This window comes from Talpa occidentalis, unplaced genomic scaffold, assembly GCF_014898055.3.
Source record: "Talpa occidentalis isolate TD23 unplaced genomic scaffold, MPIMG_talOcc4v2.1 talOcc4.5, whole genome shotgun sequence".
Classification (NCBI taxonomy): Eukaryota; Metazoa; Chordata; class Mammalia; order Eulipotyphla; family Talpidae; genus Talpa; species Talpa occidentalis.
Window position 1 is genome coordinate 105,066,074 of NW_023604861.1, and position 17,622 is coordinate 105,083,695.

A 17,622-nucleotide genomic window follows, 5' to 3' on the forward strand; every position below is an offset into this window, starting at 1 on the left:
TGACGATGTTCAGCGGCCATTTGCCTGCAGAAGTTTGATGTTTAGGGGAGAGAGCAGAGGACAGCACCTGCATTTGGAAGCAATGTGACTGATGGAAGGTGGGTGGGCAGAATCATTCAGAGAAGGAGTAGATGGAGTAGAGGCCCACACACACACAGCCTGGTGACTCTTGCATCTCTAAGTTAGAAACAAAAGTAGGAGCCAGTCAAGGAGGAAGAAAGCCATGACTATTGTGTACCAGGAAGCCAAATGCAGGACATGTTCAAGAAAGGACTGAAGGACAGTGTCAGCTGTCAAGTTGCAGGTAAGATGATCCAGAAAGGAGAGAGATTCTTGACACAGTAGATTGGGGCAATGATTATAGGAATGGATTCCTCCAGGAGGAATGAAGGAATAAATTATTTTCAAAGGGGAGAAGGGACCTCAAATACTCCCCCTAGGAATGAAAACATGAGGGGTACAGGTCCCGAGTGCTAGTGCAGAGGGATTTTCTGAAATTTACTTTTCCATTAAATAGGAAAGTCTGAAATACAGAATACTTAGGAATGTGGACATCAAGTGTGTGAAACTGAAGAACTGAAGTGATTTGGGCAGCTTAATCTTGATTGAACATGTGAGACTTAGTGGGTAATAGGACTGTGCTTTTTTTTTTTTTTTTTTAAAGATTCATTTATTTATACAAGAACCTGGGGTACAGGCCAGAGGTGCAGGAGGGTGAGAGGCTTCACCAGAGACAGAGCAGGGAACTGACCTGGTTGGTGCTGAGACTGGCTCTCACACCTTGGGCTTCTCCAACTACAGAAGAATATCCACAGAAATAGGTAGCATCAGTGGCCACAAAGAAAACCTCCACTAATTCAAAGATATAGAGACTTTACAGACTATAGTCTTTTACCATTACCCAATAAAATTAGCAAAAAAGTCATTAAAAGACCCTTCACAAAATAACCTGCAGAGCAAAGGTCAGCAGGGCACCTTGTGCTTCAGCCCAGCTTAGCGAGAGTAGCTGGGAAGTAGCACTCTGCTCCTGGTGACAGCAGCACAGAAAGCCTGGACCCCCACTCTGTGGGAGGGAGGTCAAGGGGAACTGAGCTTCTCAAAGGAGGACTTTGACCCTTCAATTACCCCTCCTCCAGTAAAATACTAAAGAACAAACAAGGCCCATCCCAGATCCTCCTGAAAGATTGGAAGCTTCTGCTGTTTCTTAGTACTTTCACTGACCAGTTTATCCAAATGAAATGGAAATTGAGTTCTTGTTTGTCCCCACCTACCTTACTCTTGGGATTTCTCCTTTTTTTTTTAGAGCCATGTGGCAAAATACTGCTACCAAGTACCAGCAGTTAGCAGTAGAGGACCATGGATAAGGCAGTGCTTTCTACTCACACACACATCATGAGTTTGAATCCCAATCCAGACACTACCTTTGTAGATTTGAGTGAGTTATTTTATATTTCTAATCCCCAGTTTCATCATTCAATAAATATATCTGTAGTTAAGCTCTATTTTAGAAGGTTGCTATAAACATCTGATGAGCTAAGACACATAAAACTGTCAAGCGGGTATAAGGTGAATGTTCTTTGCTCCTTTAATAACCATGCACCCCCCCAGCCACTCAGGGTAGCTGGAACCAGCTCCTCTGTACTGAAAATATGCATGTTGATCCTAGCTATTATTTATTTTCTTTTTCACATGTAGTATATTTCCGTGCCTTAGGGTAGTTGTAAAACTTGACTCTTGTCACCGCTTAATTAACTTACTGAGAGTTGGAATAGCCACTACATTCCATATTGTGCCCTACTTAAAGCTGAATTGTATTAGCTGTAATTAGTGATACTGCTTATAAAAAGCCACCAACTGGCCTTTCCGTTCCACCCCAGGATACCGCAGGTTGCTGCCAGCCCCTATCAAATTAATTGACATCTGGCAAATCTTTTATCTAAAACACAACTTTAAAGAATTCCTAAGATACTTTGTTGATTCTAAGACTTCCTTTGAGTAGTTCTTCTTTATGTAGATGTGTATTTTAAAATACTTGTAAATATACACCAAGGGGAAAAAAAACATTGTAATCAGTGGGGAGAAACATAAAAAGGATTCCTTTTCAGACTGACCATAGCAGAGTCACTCACATCTTCTGTAGCAGCTGTCACAAACTTAGTGGCTTAAAAGTGCGCAAGTTTATTCCCCCACAGTTCTGGAGGTCACTCGGAGGGCTGACCTTAGAGTGGCAGCCCAGCTGCATTCCTGCTGGAGGATGGAGGAAGAATGTTCTTGCCTCTTCCAGTTTCTAGAGGATGTCCTCACCCCATGAGTCATGGTGTCTCCTTCCTTCTCTTTACATGCTGTGCAATGGCACCCCAAATGCCTCTGTCTCTTCTGCTACCCTCTTCCCACTTGTAGCACCTTTTGATATTATGTTGAGCCCACCTGGATAACCTGGATAATCTCACCATCTCCAGTGAGCTGGTTAATTCCCTTTTGTGATATATTAATAATATAACATTCACAGGTTCCAGGTATTAGGATGTGGACGTCTGGGGTGGTGTTGGGGAGTGTCGAATGTTCTTTCTGTCACATTTACTAAAAGGGTATAATTCAGTTTCCATAATATTTGGTTGAATACATTTTCCCCCTGAAGGCATGAGCTAGTCAAAAAAAAAAAAAAACAAAACAAAACACTGAAGTAGTGAAGTAGATTATATTATCTGAGTAATTCAGATTGTATGTTTAAACACTATGTAGGGGTGTCAATTTGTTTTTCAAGTAGTCTTTTAATTTCTTTTCTTTTATTCTTTTAATTGCTTACTCCTTAAGGGAGTAAGCTTATGTGCTCAGAGGCACATGCATTTAGTATGTCTGCATATTCATATGCACGTATGTATTTTTCTGAAATTCCAAGTTAACATCATAGAGGTAAAACATAGACTTGTTTTGTCTGTCTGTCTGTACCTGTCTGTCTATGTTTTTTCACTAAGTTTGAGAAGTCATATTGTATCCATATAGGTTTATAAATCAAAATGGGATTGGGCAAATTTTTAAAACTATGACCCTGGTTTTCACTGTAGCAAGCTAAATTGATTAGTTGGTAGGAGGGTGAATAAGGAAAAGGCATAATAACCTTGAATCATCAGCCTGTCTTATCCTTGAGTTTCGCATTAAACTAGTGGTTGACAGCCACTGTCAACACATAATGGACAATAATAAATAGGTAAACAGGTCATCACAGGTGGTGTTAAGTGCTGTTCAGGAAGTGAAGTTGTAGACTTTCTGCTGAATGATCTCTGAGAGGAGAGGCTGGCAGTGATACTGACTTAGATAAGGATGAAGGGGAGGTGTCTCTGAAGACCTGTTCCTTGTGCCTAGGACTTGAGTTACAAGAGAGCAGACACCCTTTCTGTTTTGCTCAGGCATCCCATGCGCTGTTGAAGAATGTCTGCTGCAGAGTCAGTGCTTATAGTAAATTCGGATTAAATAAAGAGAGGGGTTGCCGGGACTTGGCCTCACAGTACATGTATAAAATGTGCTGCAGCGAACCTCGGGTTTTCAATATGACCATAGCCCCATTCTTGCCTTTCCACTGTGCTGGGCAGTCTGCTCAGGGCTTTCTTCACAAGCGCTTAAGCGAGGTGCCGTATTACCCAACATTACCGAAGAGGTAGCTGGGTTAAGGTGGTTGTGGCTAGACTCTTTATTCCACTAAATCCTTCCTTTTGAACACTCCTTAATCACATTTCTCCTGAACATCAGAAATTCTTGTGAGGCTAGGCAAGTATTATTATTTCCATCTTACTGAATAAGCTGAAGTCCCGGGTAACACAACTGGTTCAGCCAAAGACTGAACCCCAGACTCTTGACTCCCAGTGGAGTCCAGCCAGGACTCCTCCCCACTCCTTTTTACACCGAAGGAACCCCAGGTACAATATGCCTCCCACCACCACCAAGGCCAGCTCCAGCTGTGGCTCACTGGAGCCCACTGGTCCAGTCTGTGCAGGCACAGGATTTTCCCTTTTTAATCTGGTGCCTGATTGTAAATGGACCAAACAGGTTTGAGCTTTCAAGCTGTCAGTCAAGGGCTTGAGCTCATTATGCCCTTGGAAAATTCAGTAAGCCAAAGCTGCTTAACCTTATCAATAAAACACTTGGGATGGGAAACTGATACAATCAGCATTGTAGGGTGGTGGACCATGCAGAGGATATAAGGCAGAGCAGGAGCCAGCTTGGTTCATTCAGGAGCTGACCTCTGAAGATGAGAAGGCTTCAGCAGACAATCTCTGAAGAGGAAGCATCAAGGAGAGAATCTCTGTGGGACTCAAACATTTCTACAGACTCCCAGACCTCCATAGACCTTTGCAAGAGACCTGGCTGCTGTGCTTGCTTCCAGCCCTGCCTCTGATATTGCATGTGAGGAAAACAGTCAGCCTCACCCCAGTGCATCAAAGAGCTGTTGGCTACTGGTTTGGACCAATTGCTCACAAAAGAGTTATAACACTGGCATCTCTAACACTGTGTCCTGGTGACTAGTTCTGACCAGTAGTATTGATCAGTGCAGATCAGCACTGCTGAGAGGTAACCAGCATTCTGTATCTGGCCACCTTTGAAAGCTGTCCTCTGCTTCTGATCATGTGGCATCACCTCCTGGTATAGTTGCCTCTGGTGCTGTTGCCTCCATGGCTGTCCAGCCTAGCCTTCACACTGTTTCCGTGGGCTACTGCTGTGCCCACCTATGAGCATCTCCAGCTGCCAGTATAAATTTTTTTTTTTTAATAATTAGGTTTTTTTTTTTTTTTTTAAGATTTATTTATTTATTTATACAAGCACTGGGTACAGTGAGAAGCGCGGGAGGGTGAGAGAATTCACAAGAGCCAGAGCGGGGAGCAGAGCAGGCAGAAGGACCCAAGCACACTGCTGAGGGGAGCAGCGGGCGGCAGGAGAGGTCTGCGTGCTATGTGGGACCCTCCTCTGGTGGCCGGGGAGCAGCCGGGGAATGAACCGGCGCTGCAGAGGCTGCGGTCAGCTTCGCAACCCAGCGCTCAACCACTGCGCCACCGGGGAGGCCCTGCCAGTGTAAATTTGATCCTGGTCCACTGCTTAGCGATGTGCCACCAGCTCCAGGCTCTTATTCAACAGTACCATCTTGCACGAGCAGCCTTTACTTGAGACTACTGGACACTGTGGACACTATCTGGGGTGAGACAGTGGCCATTTGTGGCCTTAGAAACTCTTTTGTTTTCCCAATCTCCTGTTGTTAGATAAAGGCCATTGCAGCAGCACCCTGAGCCTGATGGTGTCTTACAATTGAGCGCACAGGTGGGAATAGACAGTGACCTGTCCGCCTCCTTCATGCTGGCCTTTATCACGTTTTAAGTACCTTTTAGTCACTGTTTTATTAGGAATTATCTGTGGCCATTTGGGAATGTAGGGACACTGGTTACCATGAGGAGTATATAACCCGACTATAACCCAGCAAGGAATAAAATAAGGTTAAGATTATTTTAGGAGTTAGGGAAACTGTCTAACGAAGAAAGTTTTTTATAACTCTTCTAGTTTTACTTGTGTTTTAGCTCTTCCACCTAAGACTGGAAAAATATAACATACCTTGTAGGTTTCTCTCTCTTTCTTTTTTTTTTTCAGAATGACTAGAAGTTCTTGTTAAACGTCTATTCCAGAATGGTTACATGACTTACAAGATCCGACTTGGTTATAAAATATCAAATTTGTGCTCTTCTTTCTGTTGACTAGAACTGTGTGATAAATCACCTAGCTGAAGCTAATGAAAAAAATTAGATTTTTCCTTATAAGCTGGAGTGATAAATGTGTATCATTCTTTGGATGATTCTGTTTTAATCAGAATACCATCTTTGACTTAATGTTTCAGCAGTCAGTTAGAATGTACTTTTCCAGGTTTTCTTTTGTTAGGGCTTTCTCATATTAGAAATAGAAGTCTGTTTGTATGTCTAATTTTATTGTGTGATCATCTTGATTCATCTGGCATCTCTTCCTATTCCAGTCTCTCCATCGTGCATACCTTACCATAACTTACCTTTCTACAGAGTTATTAAATAACTGTTATTACCAGACTGCTAAGAAACAGTTTCCCAAGGCCCAAGTGGAACCTGATCTCATGCGCAAAAAGCAGGTCTCTTCAGAAAGGGCCTCCAGCTAGTCTTTCCAACCTGTGTTGGCACAGAGAAGAAAGATCACACCTGCAGGGATACAGGTGATAAGGTGGAGCGCTGGAGGGGTACCTTAGTTCTCATTGAAATGGCTTTTTTAAAAGCCCAGGAATACATGTTCCGTTTACTTTTTTGTTTTAAATTACTCTTGGGTAATTCTTCATTCGTCTGCCTAGGAATGTGTTACTACTGCCTGGTTCTTGCTTACATCTTTTAGGCCTGGGGTGTCCTCTCCTTTGACTGAAGAGCCCCTGCAGATCCTACCCATATTTCAAGACTGAAACAGTTTCCTTTTCTCGAGTCCCAGTTTCCTTCATCTCTTTCAGGTCTGCCATTTCCCCAGTGGTTTCCCCTCATTGCCTCTGTCCATTGCTCCTGCGATTATTTGCCTTTTGCATGGTCGTTCTTTTCCCACTTATTTGGGGTCTGGATCCTTGGCATCTTACAGCAGGAGCCGTGAGGGTGGTAGACCATTGCCTCAACTCAGCACCTGAAACACGCTTGCTGACTAACAGGGCTGTACTTCCCAAGTGGATCTCCTGCACAGAGCTTATCTGATGAGCCGTTCGGGGAATGTGGCATCAGGTTTATCAGTCAATTTTCAGAAGTAGAATGTTCAGGGATTGGCCAACTTTTAACTGTGGGCATGGTGTCCCTCCTGTAGATGCCTGGCATTCAGAGTGCTAGAGTGAAGTGATTGCACATCAGTGGCCTTCACTGGAGTGAGGTGATTATTGATTGGCCTCTTGAAGCTTTACTATTGATAGAAAGCTCAAAGAAGTCAGTTAGAATAGGTGTAAAACCCATTGCTGAGGGACAACTAGTGTTTCCTAGGCCATAGACACTTATAATTTCCCCTATCCTAGAATACGTACTACGCATCAGACTGCATCCACCCCTGGAAGTGAGCACACGAGCACAGATTTGGGGGTGAACAGGCCTGAACTCCAATCCTGATCTTATCATTTAACAAGTCACTTAGTCTTTATCTTCCTCATTTCCCAGAAAAGGTCATTGTCCTTAAGTTAATGTGTGTCAGGTGCCCAGCGTACCTCAGTGTGGCTTTCCTGAGCTGGGCATCTTCGTGGCTATGGCAACCGACAGGTCTCTGACTTGGAGGGGGATCGTGAGAGGACTTTGTGGCTCATTCCCCTCTTAGTTGGCTTTTTCCCTTCTAGGCCTGTCAGAATCACTTGGTAAGCTGTAAAAATAAAACCATAGTTTCTCAGGTCTCACTCCTAGATATTCTGCTATAAATGATCTGTGGAGAGCCCAGGCACTGGTATTTTTTTTAACTCCCGCGTGATAGTCAATGTGCACTGAAACATACTGTGCCTGGCCAGCTCCGCACTTAACTGTTGTTCATGCAGTTAGATCAGGCAGAAAATTAATAAATTGCTTTGATTGGTCTTAAGTGATGGGCTGGTTCTCTTTTGAAAACTGTAATTAAGAAACAAAAATCTCTACTCAAATGGAATATTCTCTGAGTCCCATTCCTATTATGGCTATAGCCCCACTTGTGATTATTAAAAAGAAGAGAAAAACTGTCTTCATGACTTTCAAAAGTCTCACCTGACAGAAAGGCTTGGATAGATAGAGATAGATGGGCACAGACTTGAGATTTCCTGAAAGTAGGTAACAAAATTGTCTACAGTTTGAAAATGAGCTTTGTGTAGACTCGGCCCTCTTGGCTCTTGTATACATTATGCATAAGGCTTATTAAACATTTCTCCTTCCCAAAAGGTTTGTTGTCTCTAAATTTGGAAGTTAACTCATGAAAGAAGACATGTTTTATTTATAAATTTCTTTATTGTCTGATAGAAACTGGCATGTTATTTAAACAAGTATTCATGTTTCTTTCCATGGAGTCAGTGCACATACTGTATCTCCTCTATAATTCTGAAGTAATCCCTACAAAATAATGAGGACTGCTCTGTATCTGAGAGGAAGACAGTTTTAATCACGAATCTTTCCGTCAAACTAGCTTCTGAGGTTTGAGAAAACTTCTAGTCAGTGGAAGGACTGAAAGTTGGATTTTTTTCTACTGAGAAAACACTAGCTCTTCTTGTGGCTAGGAGATACACAGTTGCTAAAATAGTTGACAGCTTTATTTCTTTAAGTCATTCAGGTATACCTTTCCTATATATTACTCCAAAATTGACTTAACTACCTATATACTACATTTATTTGTGGTTTTATAAACTTTTTATTTCAGAATAATGTTATTACAGTTTATTCTTGGTGTTGCATGTTTGTAGTCTTGACAGATGAATGTGACATGAGCCACTATTAGGGTATGATAAAAATCTGTGATCCACTTCTTCTCTCCCTGCCCTCCTGCCCCTGGCAATTCCTGATCTTTTCATTTTCTCCATAGTTTTGCCTTTTTTCAAAATGTCATATAGTTGTAATTGTTAGAGAAGAAATTATTCACACCACTTTTATAGAATTGTAAGGCAGACTTGATTCAGGGGAGTCTACTGTATGGGAGCTTTGCAGTGAAGGAGAAAGATTGGACTCAACTCCTAATACAAGAAGGGAAAGTAGAAATTTATAGCCAAAGAGTAGGGTAGGTAGGGGGTCAAAGAATGGAAAATTACTAAGATGATAAACATTAGAAATGGGGTGGGGTGTAGGAATAGGGATAAACTGGCTAAACTGACCTAAAGAGTTCTTTCTGAAGACAGACTGGGTGATTATATATACCCTGGGTGAGGGTAGAGGACTGTTGCTGAACCAGCTTAGCAAGATTCTTGTTAAAATTGGACAGTGCAAAGATAGACAGATATGGAAGTAGAAAAATGAAGGCCTAGTTGGGAGAGGATACAGAGGAGCCTGACTAAAGTTTGGTCAAGGAGAGAGTCCTTGTGAGAATCAGACAGTGTACTGGCTTTTCAGATTGCCTCTTTTCACTTAGTAATATGCATCCAAAGTTTCTCTTTGTCATTGCTTGGCTATGTAACTCATTTCCTTTTTATCACTAAGTAATAATTCCATTATCTGTCCTACCACAGTTTGTTTTCTTCATTAACTTTCTTAAAGATATCTTGGTCACTTCCATGTTCTAGCATTTATAAATAAAGCTGCTATAAACATCTGGTGTGCAGGTTTTAATATGAGTTTTCAAAAATAATTTTATATTTACAGGAAAGTTTGCAAAGGTATTGTCAAGCATCCCTGTGTGCCCTTCACACAGTTTCCCCTAATGTTAGCATGTTACATAACTGATCCATTTGCAAAACCAAGATATTAACATTGGTGCCATATTATTAATTTGAACATCATTGGATTTCACCAGTATTTCCACTAATTTGTTTTTCTATTTCAGGATCTAGTCTAGGATACCACATTGCATAAGTTCTATATTTATTTTAATTATAGGAACAGTCTGGATGTATTGTGTTTTTTAAATACGTTCATAAAGCAGCATATTTTGCAGGAATGGATGTAAATATACTGGCTATGAGGAACTGGTCTTTCTTAATCCAAATGAACACATTTAATTATAATATTTTTACTTATGATTGTTTGAAGGTTTATTTTTGGTGGAGAACTTGGTTCTCAGAGTTCTCAGAAATTAAGAATCGTTTTATACAAATCTTCAACACAAAATACTAAAATTTGTTGAAAGAAGGTTGTTTTTTAAGGTTGAGTATCTCAAAACCCAGGAGAAAACAGACTGCTGAGTTCTAATAAAAGCTGTCAGTCCCTGATTGTTCAAGGTAATGCAAAGGATGAAGTATTTGGTTCTCTAACAAGCATCTCCAAATGTTTTGCTGGCAGAAGGACTCCATGAAAGATGACAGAAGAAGTAATTGTCATAGCCAAGTGGGACTACACGGCCCAGCAAGACCAGGAGCTGGACATCAAGAAGAACGAGCGGCTGTGGCTGCTGGACGACTCCAAGACGTGGTGGCGGGTGAGGAACGCGGCCAACAGGACAGGCTACGTGCCGTCCAACTATGTGGAGAGGAAGAACAGCTTGAAGAAAGGCTCCCTGGTGAAGAACCTGAAGGACACACTCGGTGAGTATCCCCACACAGTCCAGCCCATATTGCTAAACTGCTTCCCATATGGGAGCCAAGAATCCTTGTGCTTTTTCAGGGGAGAGTGTTCAGCTTTAAATGTTCATGTGTTTTCTTTAAAGTCTTTAAATCTTTCTAGCTATCTTTTTTTAAAAATCTCTGAGAACTAAGGGGTCAAGATGGAGAACTCTCAGACTTGTCACCTCCTGGAGATTTTAGAGTTTAGAGTTTTAAGTAAGTTGACACTTCTGTGTGTCACACATGTACCTGTCTCTTGGCATCACCATTCTAGAGGATCCTGAAATGGAATCACCTCCTCCAGAAATCTCAACAGCTCTGCCATGTCATTCCATCAGCTCTTTCGTGCACGGAAGAAGAGATAACAAGGAACACCTTGTACCTGGGTGGCTTTTCCCCTCTTTCAGATTGAAGATGTTTCATAGCCTGGTGCTAGACAGTGTTAGGTAAAGTGGCAGCTGGACACGCCCTAGCGTGACATTCGAGGTCTTCTAGGGTCACTCAGGTGGGAGCTGCTGGGAGCTTGGCATGGCCAATCATCACCCACCTTTCTTCACATGTCTTCTTTTTCCTCTCGTATCTGGATATACGAAAGGCCCCTTTGAATCAGGTGAAGTTAATAGTGTCCAGTCTTGCCTTCATATGCACATCAGACTGACCAGTAGTAGTTACTGCTCCAGATTATTTGAGAAAATAATTTGAGGACCTTTCTGAAGAATGGTTGAACTGGACTGCCATTTTAAAAAGTTCCTATTCTCTCCTTAAATGAGTATAATGTGGGTTGTACCAAGACTGCTGTTTCACATTTAAGAATTTGTTGTTGTAATAAATCAGTATTATCATCCATGTCACATTTACTTGTTGTTTTTCATTTCTGACAAGAGGGTAGATTTCATACCAAGTATGGTAGGTGTGGTAAGATACACATCTTTCCTTTTATGCAATCTTGAAAACTAATTTGCTCACTCTTCAAAGCCATTTGAAGCTTTTGTTTATTGGGTAGTATTTTTGCTGTGGATTAAGTTATTTCCATGATTTGGAAAGAGAAGTGAGACACAGGCCTGCTTATGAATCACACCAGATTACCAGCTGTCATAGGTTCTGAGCCTGATGTAGAAATTCCATTTTTCATGAACAGACTCACACTTTTCCACTAAACTGACACTGCTTTAACTTGTCACCCAAACATGTCTCTTGAAAAGGTGGCTGTCTTAATTCACTATGGTAAAGAAATGGGGGTACCAAGTAGCATGAGTAGACACAAACTGAGTGCCCTGGGCTCTAAGATTGGAGCACACTCAGCCAGCCTGTGTTCGTGCTGCGTGCTGGGCCGCCACCACCCTGGCAGATGGCCGCCCGGCTCCACTGGAACACGTCTGCTCAGGAGTCAGCCAGTTCCATTTTTGGAGAACACAGATTGTTAGAAAGCTCTTTTTAAATAGAATCAAAGTTTGCTTTTCTTTAACTTTCTCCCCTTGGCTCTCCTCTTGCCCTGGAGTGCTTAGCTGAGTAAAGGCTGCTCCTCTCCTCTGGCCTCTTCTCTAGCCTCTGCCAGGCTTCAGCTCTGTCCCCCACATATCCTTGAAAACATTTGTGGTGAACACTATGTATTGCAAAAATACAAGTAAAATTGTCTTTAACTTCCACATCTGTGAACAGCATTTGCTATTCATAGTCTAAACTCTCTTGGGAATCAGGAGTCTTATCACCTGGGAGAAATGCCCCCCATTTTTTAAATTTTTTTATTTTGATGTGTTTGTCATGCTCATCCTGAGCCTAGCTTTTGTCAGACAAGGAGAGACCTTGGTATCTCAGCATGAGGTTTCCATGACCCTCCAGTATCAAAGCAAAGGAAGGCACCCTGACAAGAGATCATCACGCTGGGGTGACTTAATTCCCTACAGCCATACTCGGCATGGCATCATTGTTGAAAAGGAAGGTTAGAGAACTTTCTGCAGCCCCTTCTGCTTCCCACTGGTCTTGATGGCTAAAAAAGATTGGCACTAAAGTGTTCACAGTTTTCTACTTAGATTATTGTCTCCAGACCGCCACCAGAATTATAGAATGATTTTAGATGGATAATGCCGCCACAGAAAGGAGTACGTCTTGTTTCTGAAACAACATCAGAACTACATTGCATCTATTGACCTTGTAATAGCTACTTGTGGGACTTTTTTCCTCCTATAAAAACCCATCTAGGGCCTCCCCGGTGGCGCAGAAGTTGAGCACTGGGTTGCGAAGCTGCCCGCAGCCTCTGCAGCGCCAGTTCGATCCCTGGCTGCTCCCCAGCCACCGGGCGAGGGTCCCGCATGGCGCACAGACCTCTCCTGCCACCTGCTGCTCCCCTCAGCAGTGTACTTCAGTCCTTCTGCCTGCTCTGCTCCCCACTCTGGCTCTGGTGAATTCTCTCACCCTCCCGAGTTTCTGACTGTACCCAGTGCTTGTATAAATAAATAAACAAATCTTTTTTTAGGAAAAAAAAACATCTAATTCTTAAATCCATGGTAAGATTTCCCTGGCAGACCCCTGGCTTGGAATAAAATATCATCAAACTGCCCAACAAAGGAAGTGTTGAGAATGTGTTTATATCTCTAATTGCAGGTAACCAACTTTATAATGGTCTTTCCTGCTTTTTGAGATTCATTTGCAGTGTTGAGGTTGGACTTGAGTTTAATTTAATCACATGTATTGCTTTGTCAAGAGTCACTGCTAGAAAGCAGTGCCTTTGACAAAAAGATCTCTCTGTTTGGCAAGGATTTAACATTATTTTCCTTTAATGATTACAATGGGCTAAAACTAAGTGAGCCCTTCTTTGCCCCTGAGCAAAGCATTTATAGACTGGATCTCCCCTCACATTCAACCTACAGTCATGAATAGTCAGAACGTTTCCATGGATAACAAAAAGCAACTGTTAAGAGCTGTTTCTGATGTTTTGAAGGCCCCCAACTCTACAGCTCCCTGCTCAGCAGTGAGTGCTCCTGGGCTGCAAGCCGACTTACACACTTATGCACACTAGGTGTTTTAAAGCCTGTGCTAAATCTTTTGAGATGGGGAAGCTGTTCCTAGGGAAGTAATTTTCAAAGATTTTCCTTCAGGCTTTTAAAAAATCAGTTTTTTTCCTAACCTTTTTATGATAGCAGTGGGAACCCACCAAAGCCCCAAAGATTAACAACTCTTCTCAGTGGTTAACTTAAATTCAGGTACTGACTTGGGTTACCCAAAAAGATACTTAGTGTATCTTATAATACCTGTTAGTAACCTCCTTGGGAGAGTTTGTTGAAAGGTATACACATGGCCAGTGCCAGCCACCTCCCTAGGTGTCTGGAACCAGAAGTGACCTGTCCCCAGGGCTGCTCCTTTAGTTTTTGTCCCAATGTGACCAAAAACTAAAGGCTACTTAGAAACCTGCAGGTGATAAGTACCAGGACTCCCACCTCTGTGATGCCAAACCAGGCCTAGTAGCACCTAGGAGAGGCAGCTGAAAGGGACTCCCAAATGCTGGCTGTAACAGAGCCCTCCTACTGACTTAAGTTAATGCTTTCCGATGGGCAGGGGGTGGTTACTCTGGGTGAAATCACAAAATTCTCAGTCCCTCCTGAGATCGGTTTTGTTTTTTTTTTTTTTTTTTAATATTTTTTTTTTTTAAATAATTTTTTATAGAGGCATGTTTTTATTTATTTGTTTGTTTGTTTGTTTGTTTATACATGCACTGGGTACAGTCAGAAGCGCGGGAGGGTGAGAGAATTCACCAGAGCCAGAGCGGGGAGCAGAGCAGGCAGAAGGACCGAAGTACACTGCTGAGGGGAGCAGCGGGCGGCAGGAGAGCGCCATGTGGGACCCTCCTCTGGTGGCCGGGGAGCAGCCGGGGATCGAACCTGCGTCGCAGAGGCCGCGGGCAGCTTCACAACCCAGCGCTCAACCGCTGCGCCACCGGGGAGGCCCTGAGATCGGTTTTGGAGTGGCTGAGTAATAACCCTGAGATATAGAGTTCATTACCGGTACGGGACAGGTGGGGCTTCAGCTTACACTTGGACTGTGATTTTGCAGAAGAATGTCCTTACTTCTGGAATTATCAAGTACCGGGGAGATGGGATTTCATGTTTGCTACTTACTGTCAGGTAATTTGGGGAAAATAATATTCTTTGTGTTGTTCTTGTCTTTCTGAACATTAAAATAAAGGGACAGATACAACACAGTTTAGAGAGCACCCCAGACTATAAATTTGGTGCAAAGCAGAGGAGATATAACTGGGACTCTGCTCTATTTGGGCATCTGGGATGTTACAGTGCCTTGAATTTGATATCAGCCTTTCAGAGATCAGAAGGTATTAGTGTTTGCCTGCTGAACTAGACCTAAAACATGAGAATAGCACCAGTGCAAATGTGTCCAGCTGATTCTTAGTCAGAATGGTTTTCCCCAGTTTGTGATTCAGAACTTTCCGTAATTGTCTAGTGTGCTCCCTCCATGACACAGAATGCAAGTGAGGAAACCTCTGCTTCTTGCTGGTTCAGCCCAGACTGTTTTGAGCTAGTTCATGATATGCTGCTCTATGATAAATAATGGTCAGAAATGATCTCCTAGACCCTCAGCGTCTGTGATTCTGCAGATATAGGGGATTTCTTTTTAGGCACCTTTGGATTGTGGATCTTTGCCGTGATTATAATTGTTCTCAGCAAGTGTGAGTCAGGCAGGTGGTTTCTTTCAGGTGGAAGGTGGGTGTGGATGCTGCTCCTGACCAAGAACCTGAGCTTGAGTTGTCTCTTCCTGCCTCCGTGCCTTGAACATCCTTCCTAAGCCACTTCATTCCCTGCTGAGTGACCTTTGCAAACAATACTCAAAGACTTTGAAATGGAGATATAAGCATTATGTAGGGATAACTCAGTGTCATACGGTGTGCTTGCATCACAAATGGGAGCCTGGCTAGACATTATTTCATCTGGCAGGATATGGAAAAAGGATAGGGTTTATTTAGTCCTTGGCTTTCTAAGGCTTGAGATATCTAACCAGGGAAATAATACTGGCACAAATCAGCAGTCCTCAGTCGAACAGTGGTCAGGACTAGGACTCTCGAGTCTTAGACCACCCACATTCAGCTCAGGCTCTTGAATGCTCTAAGCCTCAACAATGTCACCATGTAATGGAAAGAGTGATTACTATCTCATAAATTTTTTTGAGAGTTAAATGAAGGCATTTATGAAGAACCCTGGGAACTGGGTGGACACTGGGGAGAGGAGATAGGGCTTCAACTTAGGGTTGGGGAATAGTAACGATCATAAGAGGCTGAAGGGCACAGGTGTGATCCACACATTAAGTGAGCCAGCTGGACTGGGGCTAGGGAGAGTGTGCAGGGCAGACTGTGGTGTGCCACACTGTGAATGCCTGGTGCCATTTGAGAAGGTAACCCCAAGGGTGTACAGAGGAGATGGTCGTTAGTCTATAAGCTAGGAGTCCTGGTTCTGGTTTTGAGGAAGGGGTTAGAGATGGTGGGTCTGTTAGCAGAAGGATACAGGATCAGTTCTCAGACTGACATCCTACATCCTGAGCTCAGTAGTGGGAACAGAAGGAGACAGAGAGGGAGGGATTTGGAAGGGAAAAACCCTCAAAATCCTGTGTTGTCTGGCTATGAAACAGCTAGAAGAAGTATTAGTCACAAATTAGTCAAGGATTTTAAACCTGAAGGAATGACCAGCAGAACAACTAAGAGGATTAAGGAAGTAGGAAGAGAAACTGAGCTGTGAGGATAAGACCTGTTTTGAGTTTCAGGTGATGGTAGGATATTCAGTGAAAACATTCAGTAGGATGCTTCGGGAATGTAATCTCAACTTTAGAAGACACAAAATTCATAGTACAGTTATAAAATACTTCCTATGTTTAAGTAAATTCTTTCTGGCTTGGGGATTTCTCTATAAATATTATTTGGGACTACAGTAGGGACCTGATATTTCTTCTTTTTTTTTTTTTAAGACTTATTTATTCATGCATACAAGAACTGGGGTATAGGCTAGAGGTGTGGGGGTGGTGGTGAGAGGATTCACCAGAGACAGAGTAGGGAACAGAACAGACAGACTGACTGAAATACACTGCTGAGGGTAGCAGCAGGTGAGACAGGAGAGGTCTGCTGCACCATGTGGGTATCTCCCTGGCCGGCAGGGATCAAACCCACACTGCAGAGACCACGGACAGCCCTACAGCACTGCACTCAACCGCCTGCACCACCAGGGAGGCCCAGGACCTGATATTTCTTAGGCACTCATTATGTAACTCAGCCAAGGACAGGTACATAATGTTAGAGAACCACATCCCCACAACTCTTCCTGCACAGGAAGGCTGCAGAAGGCCCTGTGACAGCTGGCTTCCAGGGGCTGCGGCTCCCCTGCCAGTGTTTCCTGTACTGCTGGTGCTCCCTGCAGAGACACGTGTCCGTCCTCACCCCCAAGTCAAACATAAAGCTAATGCAGCAGAAACATTCAGACCAAGACCCCAAACTAATTTCACATGCATTTTTCCAGTGAGTAGACAGTAATACTTCTCGAGTGCATACTTTGGATTCTGTACTAGGTGCCGGCACATGCTTTTGTTTAATCATCAACAATAACCCTAAGAAGGAAATAATAGTATCATTATTTTTCATGTGAAAAAATGAAACTTGGAAGTTAAGTGACATGCCCAAGAACACACAGTGAGTGATGGAACTGGAATTCCTTGTTCGCTCTGTTGTTGAGTTCCGGCAGCTATTGGAGATTCAGACCTGGAGGACAGCACCTCCTCAGTGCTGGTATTGGTGAACCCAGTCACCCTGTAGCCCCCCTCTGCCGCTTTTTGGTTTTCTGCTGCCCTTGCTGCAGCCCCTAAAGTGCTGGTGGGCACTGTTTTCTCCTTGGTCCCAAGGGATTCACTTATTAATAACATTGCCTGGTTCCTTAATAATGAGTTGAGCAAGAGCCATTAATTAAAGTGATTCAGAAGCTGGATGTCACAGGAACATGTCTCCTTTTTTGTAAATTGATTGTGTTTTGGCAGCAGTTTTGTCAGCAGCAGACGTGGACGGCTGTGGCTGCATGCATAATGCTTCAGCTATCTTAGCTGTCCTGCTGCTTTGTATGACACAGGCTTCTCTGCACACAGGTATTCCCTAGAGTTGTCATCGCAGAAATGCCTGTATTTTATGAAGCTATTCACTTAAGACAGGAATGCTTATTTAAAAAAAAAAAAAATTTGGCCGGGGGGGGGGGTGATATAAAAGAATAAATTGCCTGTGACCTCATCACCCAGAAATAATCACTATTAACTTTTATATCTGTTATCCCATATTCACACACACATATTATAATCAAAAAAACCACCTTGTATAGATGGCTTCTTGCCATTTGTCAGTACTTGTTGTCATAGTATAGTTTGCTGCAGAA

General features: G+C 42.9%; 1 protein-coding gene across 9 annotated transcripts in view; it reads left to right on the forward strand.

The window, feature by feature from the left end:
* Nucleotides 1–17,622, forward strand: part of NCK2 (NCK adaptor protein 2) — a 110,513-nt gene that overhangs the window by 64,894 nt on the left and 27,997 nt on the right. For 8 of the 9 annotated variants that reach the window (XM_037528041.2, XM_037528043.2, XM_037528042.2 and 5 more), the window contains one exon: nucleotides 9,957–10,198. In XM_037528041.2, the coding sequence (XP_037383938.1) occupies nucleotides 9,973–10,198 (226 nt within the window). In that variant the 5' untranslated portion in view covers nucleotides 9,957–9,972. The remainder of the gene's footprint in view (nucleotides 1–9,956; nucleotides 10,199–17,622) is intronic. The other variant, XM_037528048.2, reaches the window with a different exon arrangement.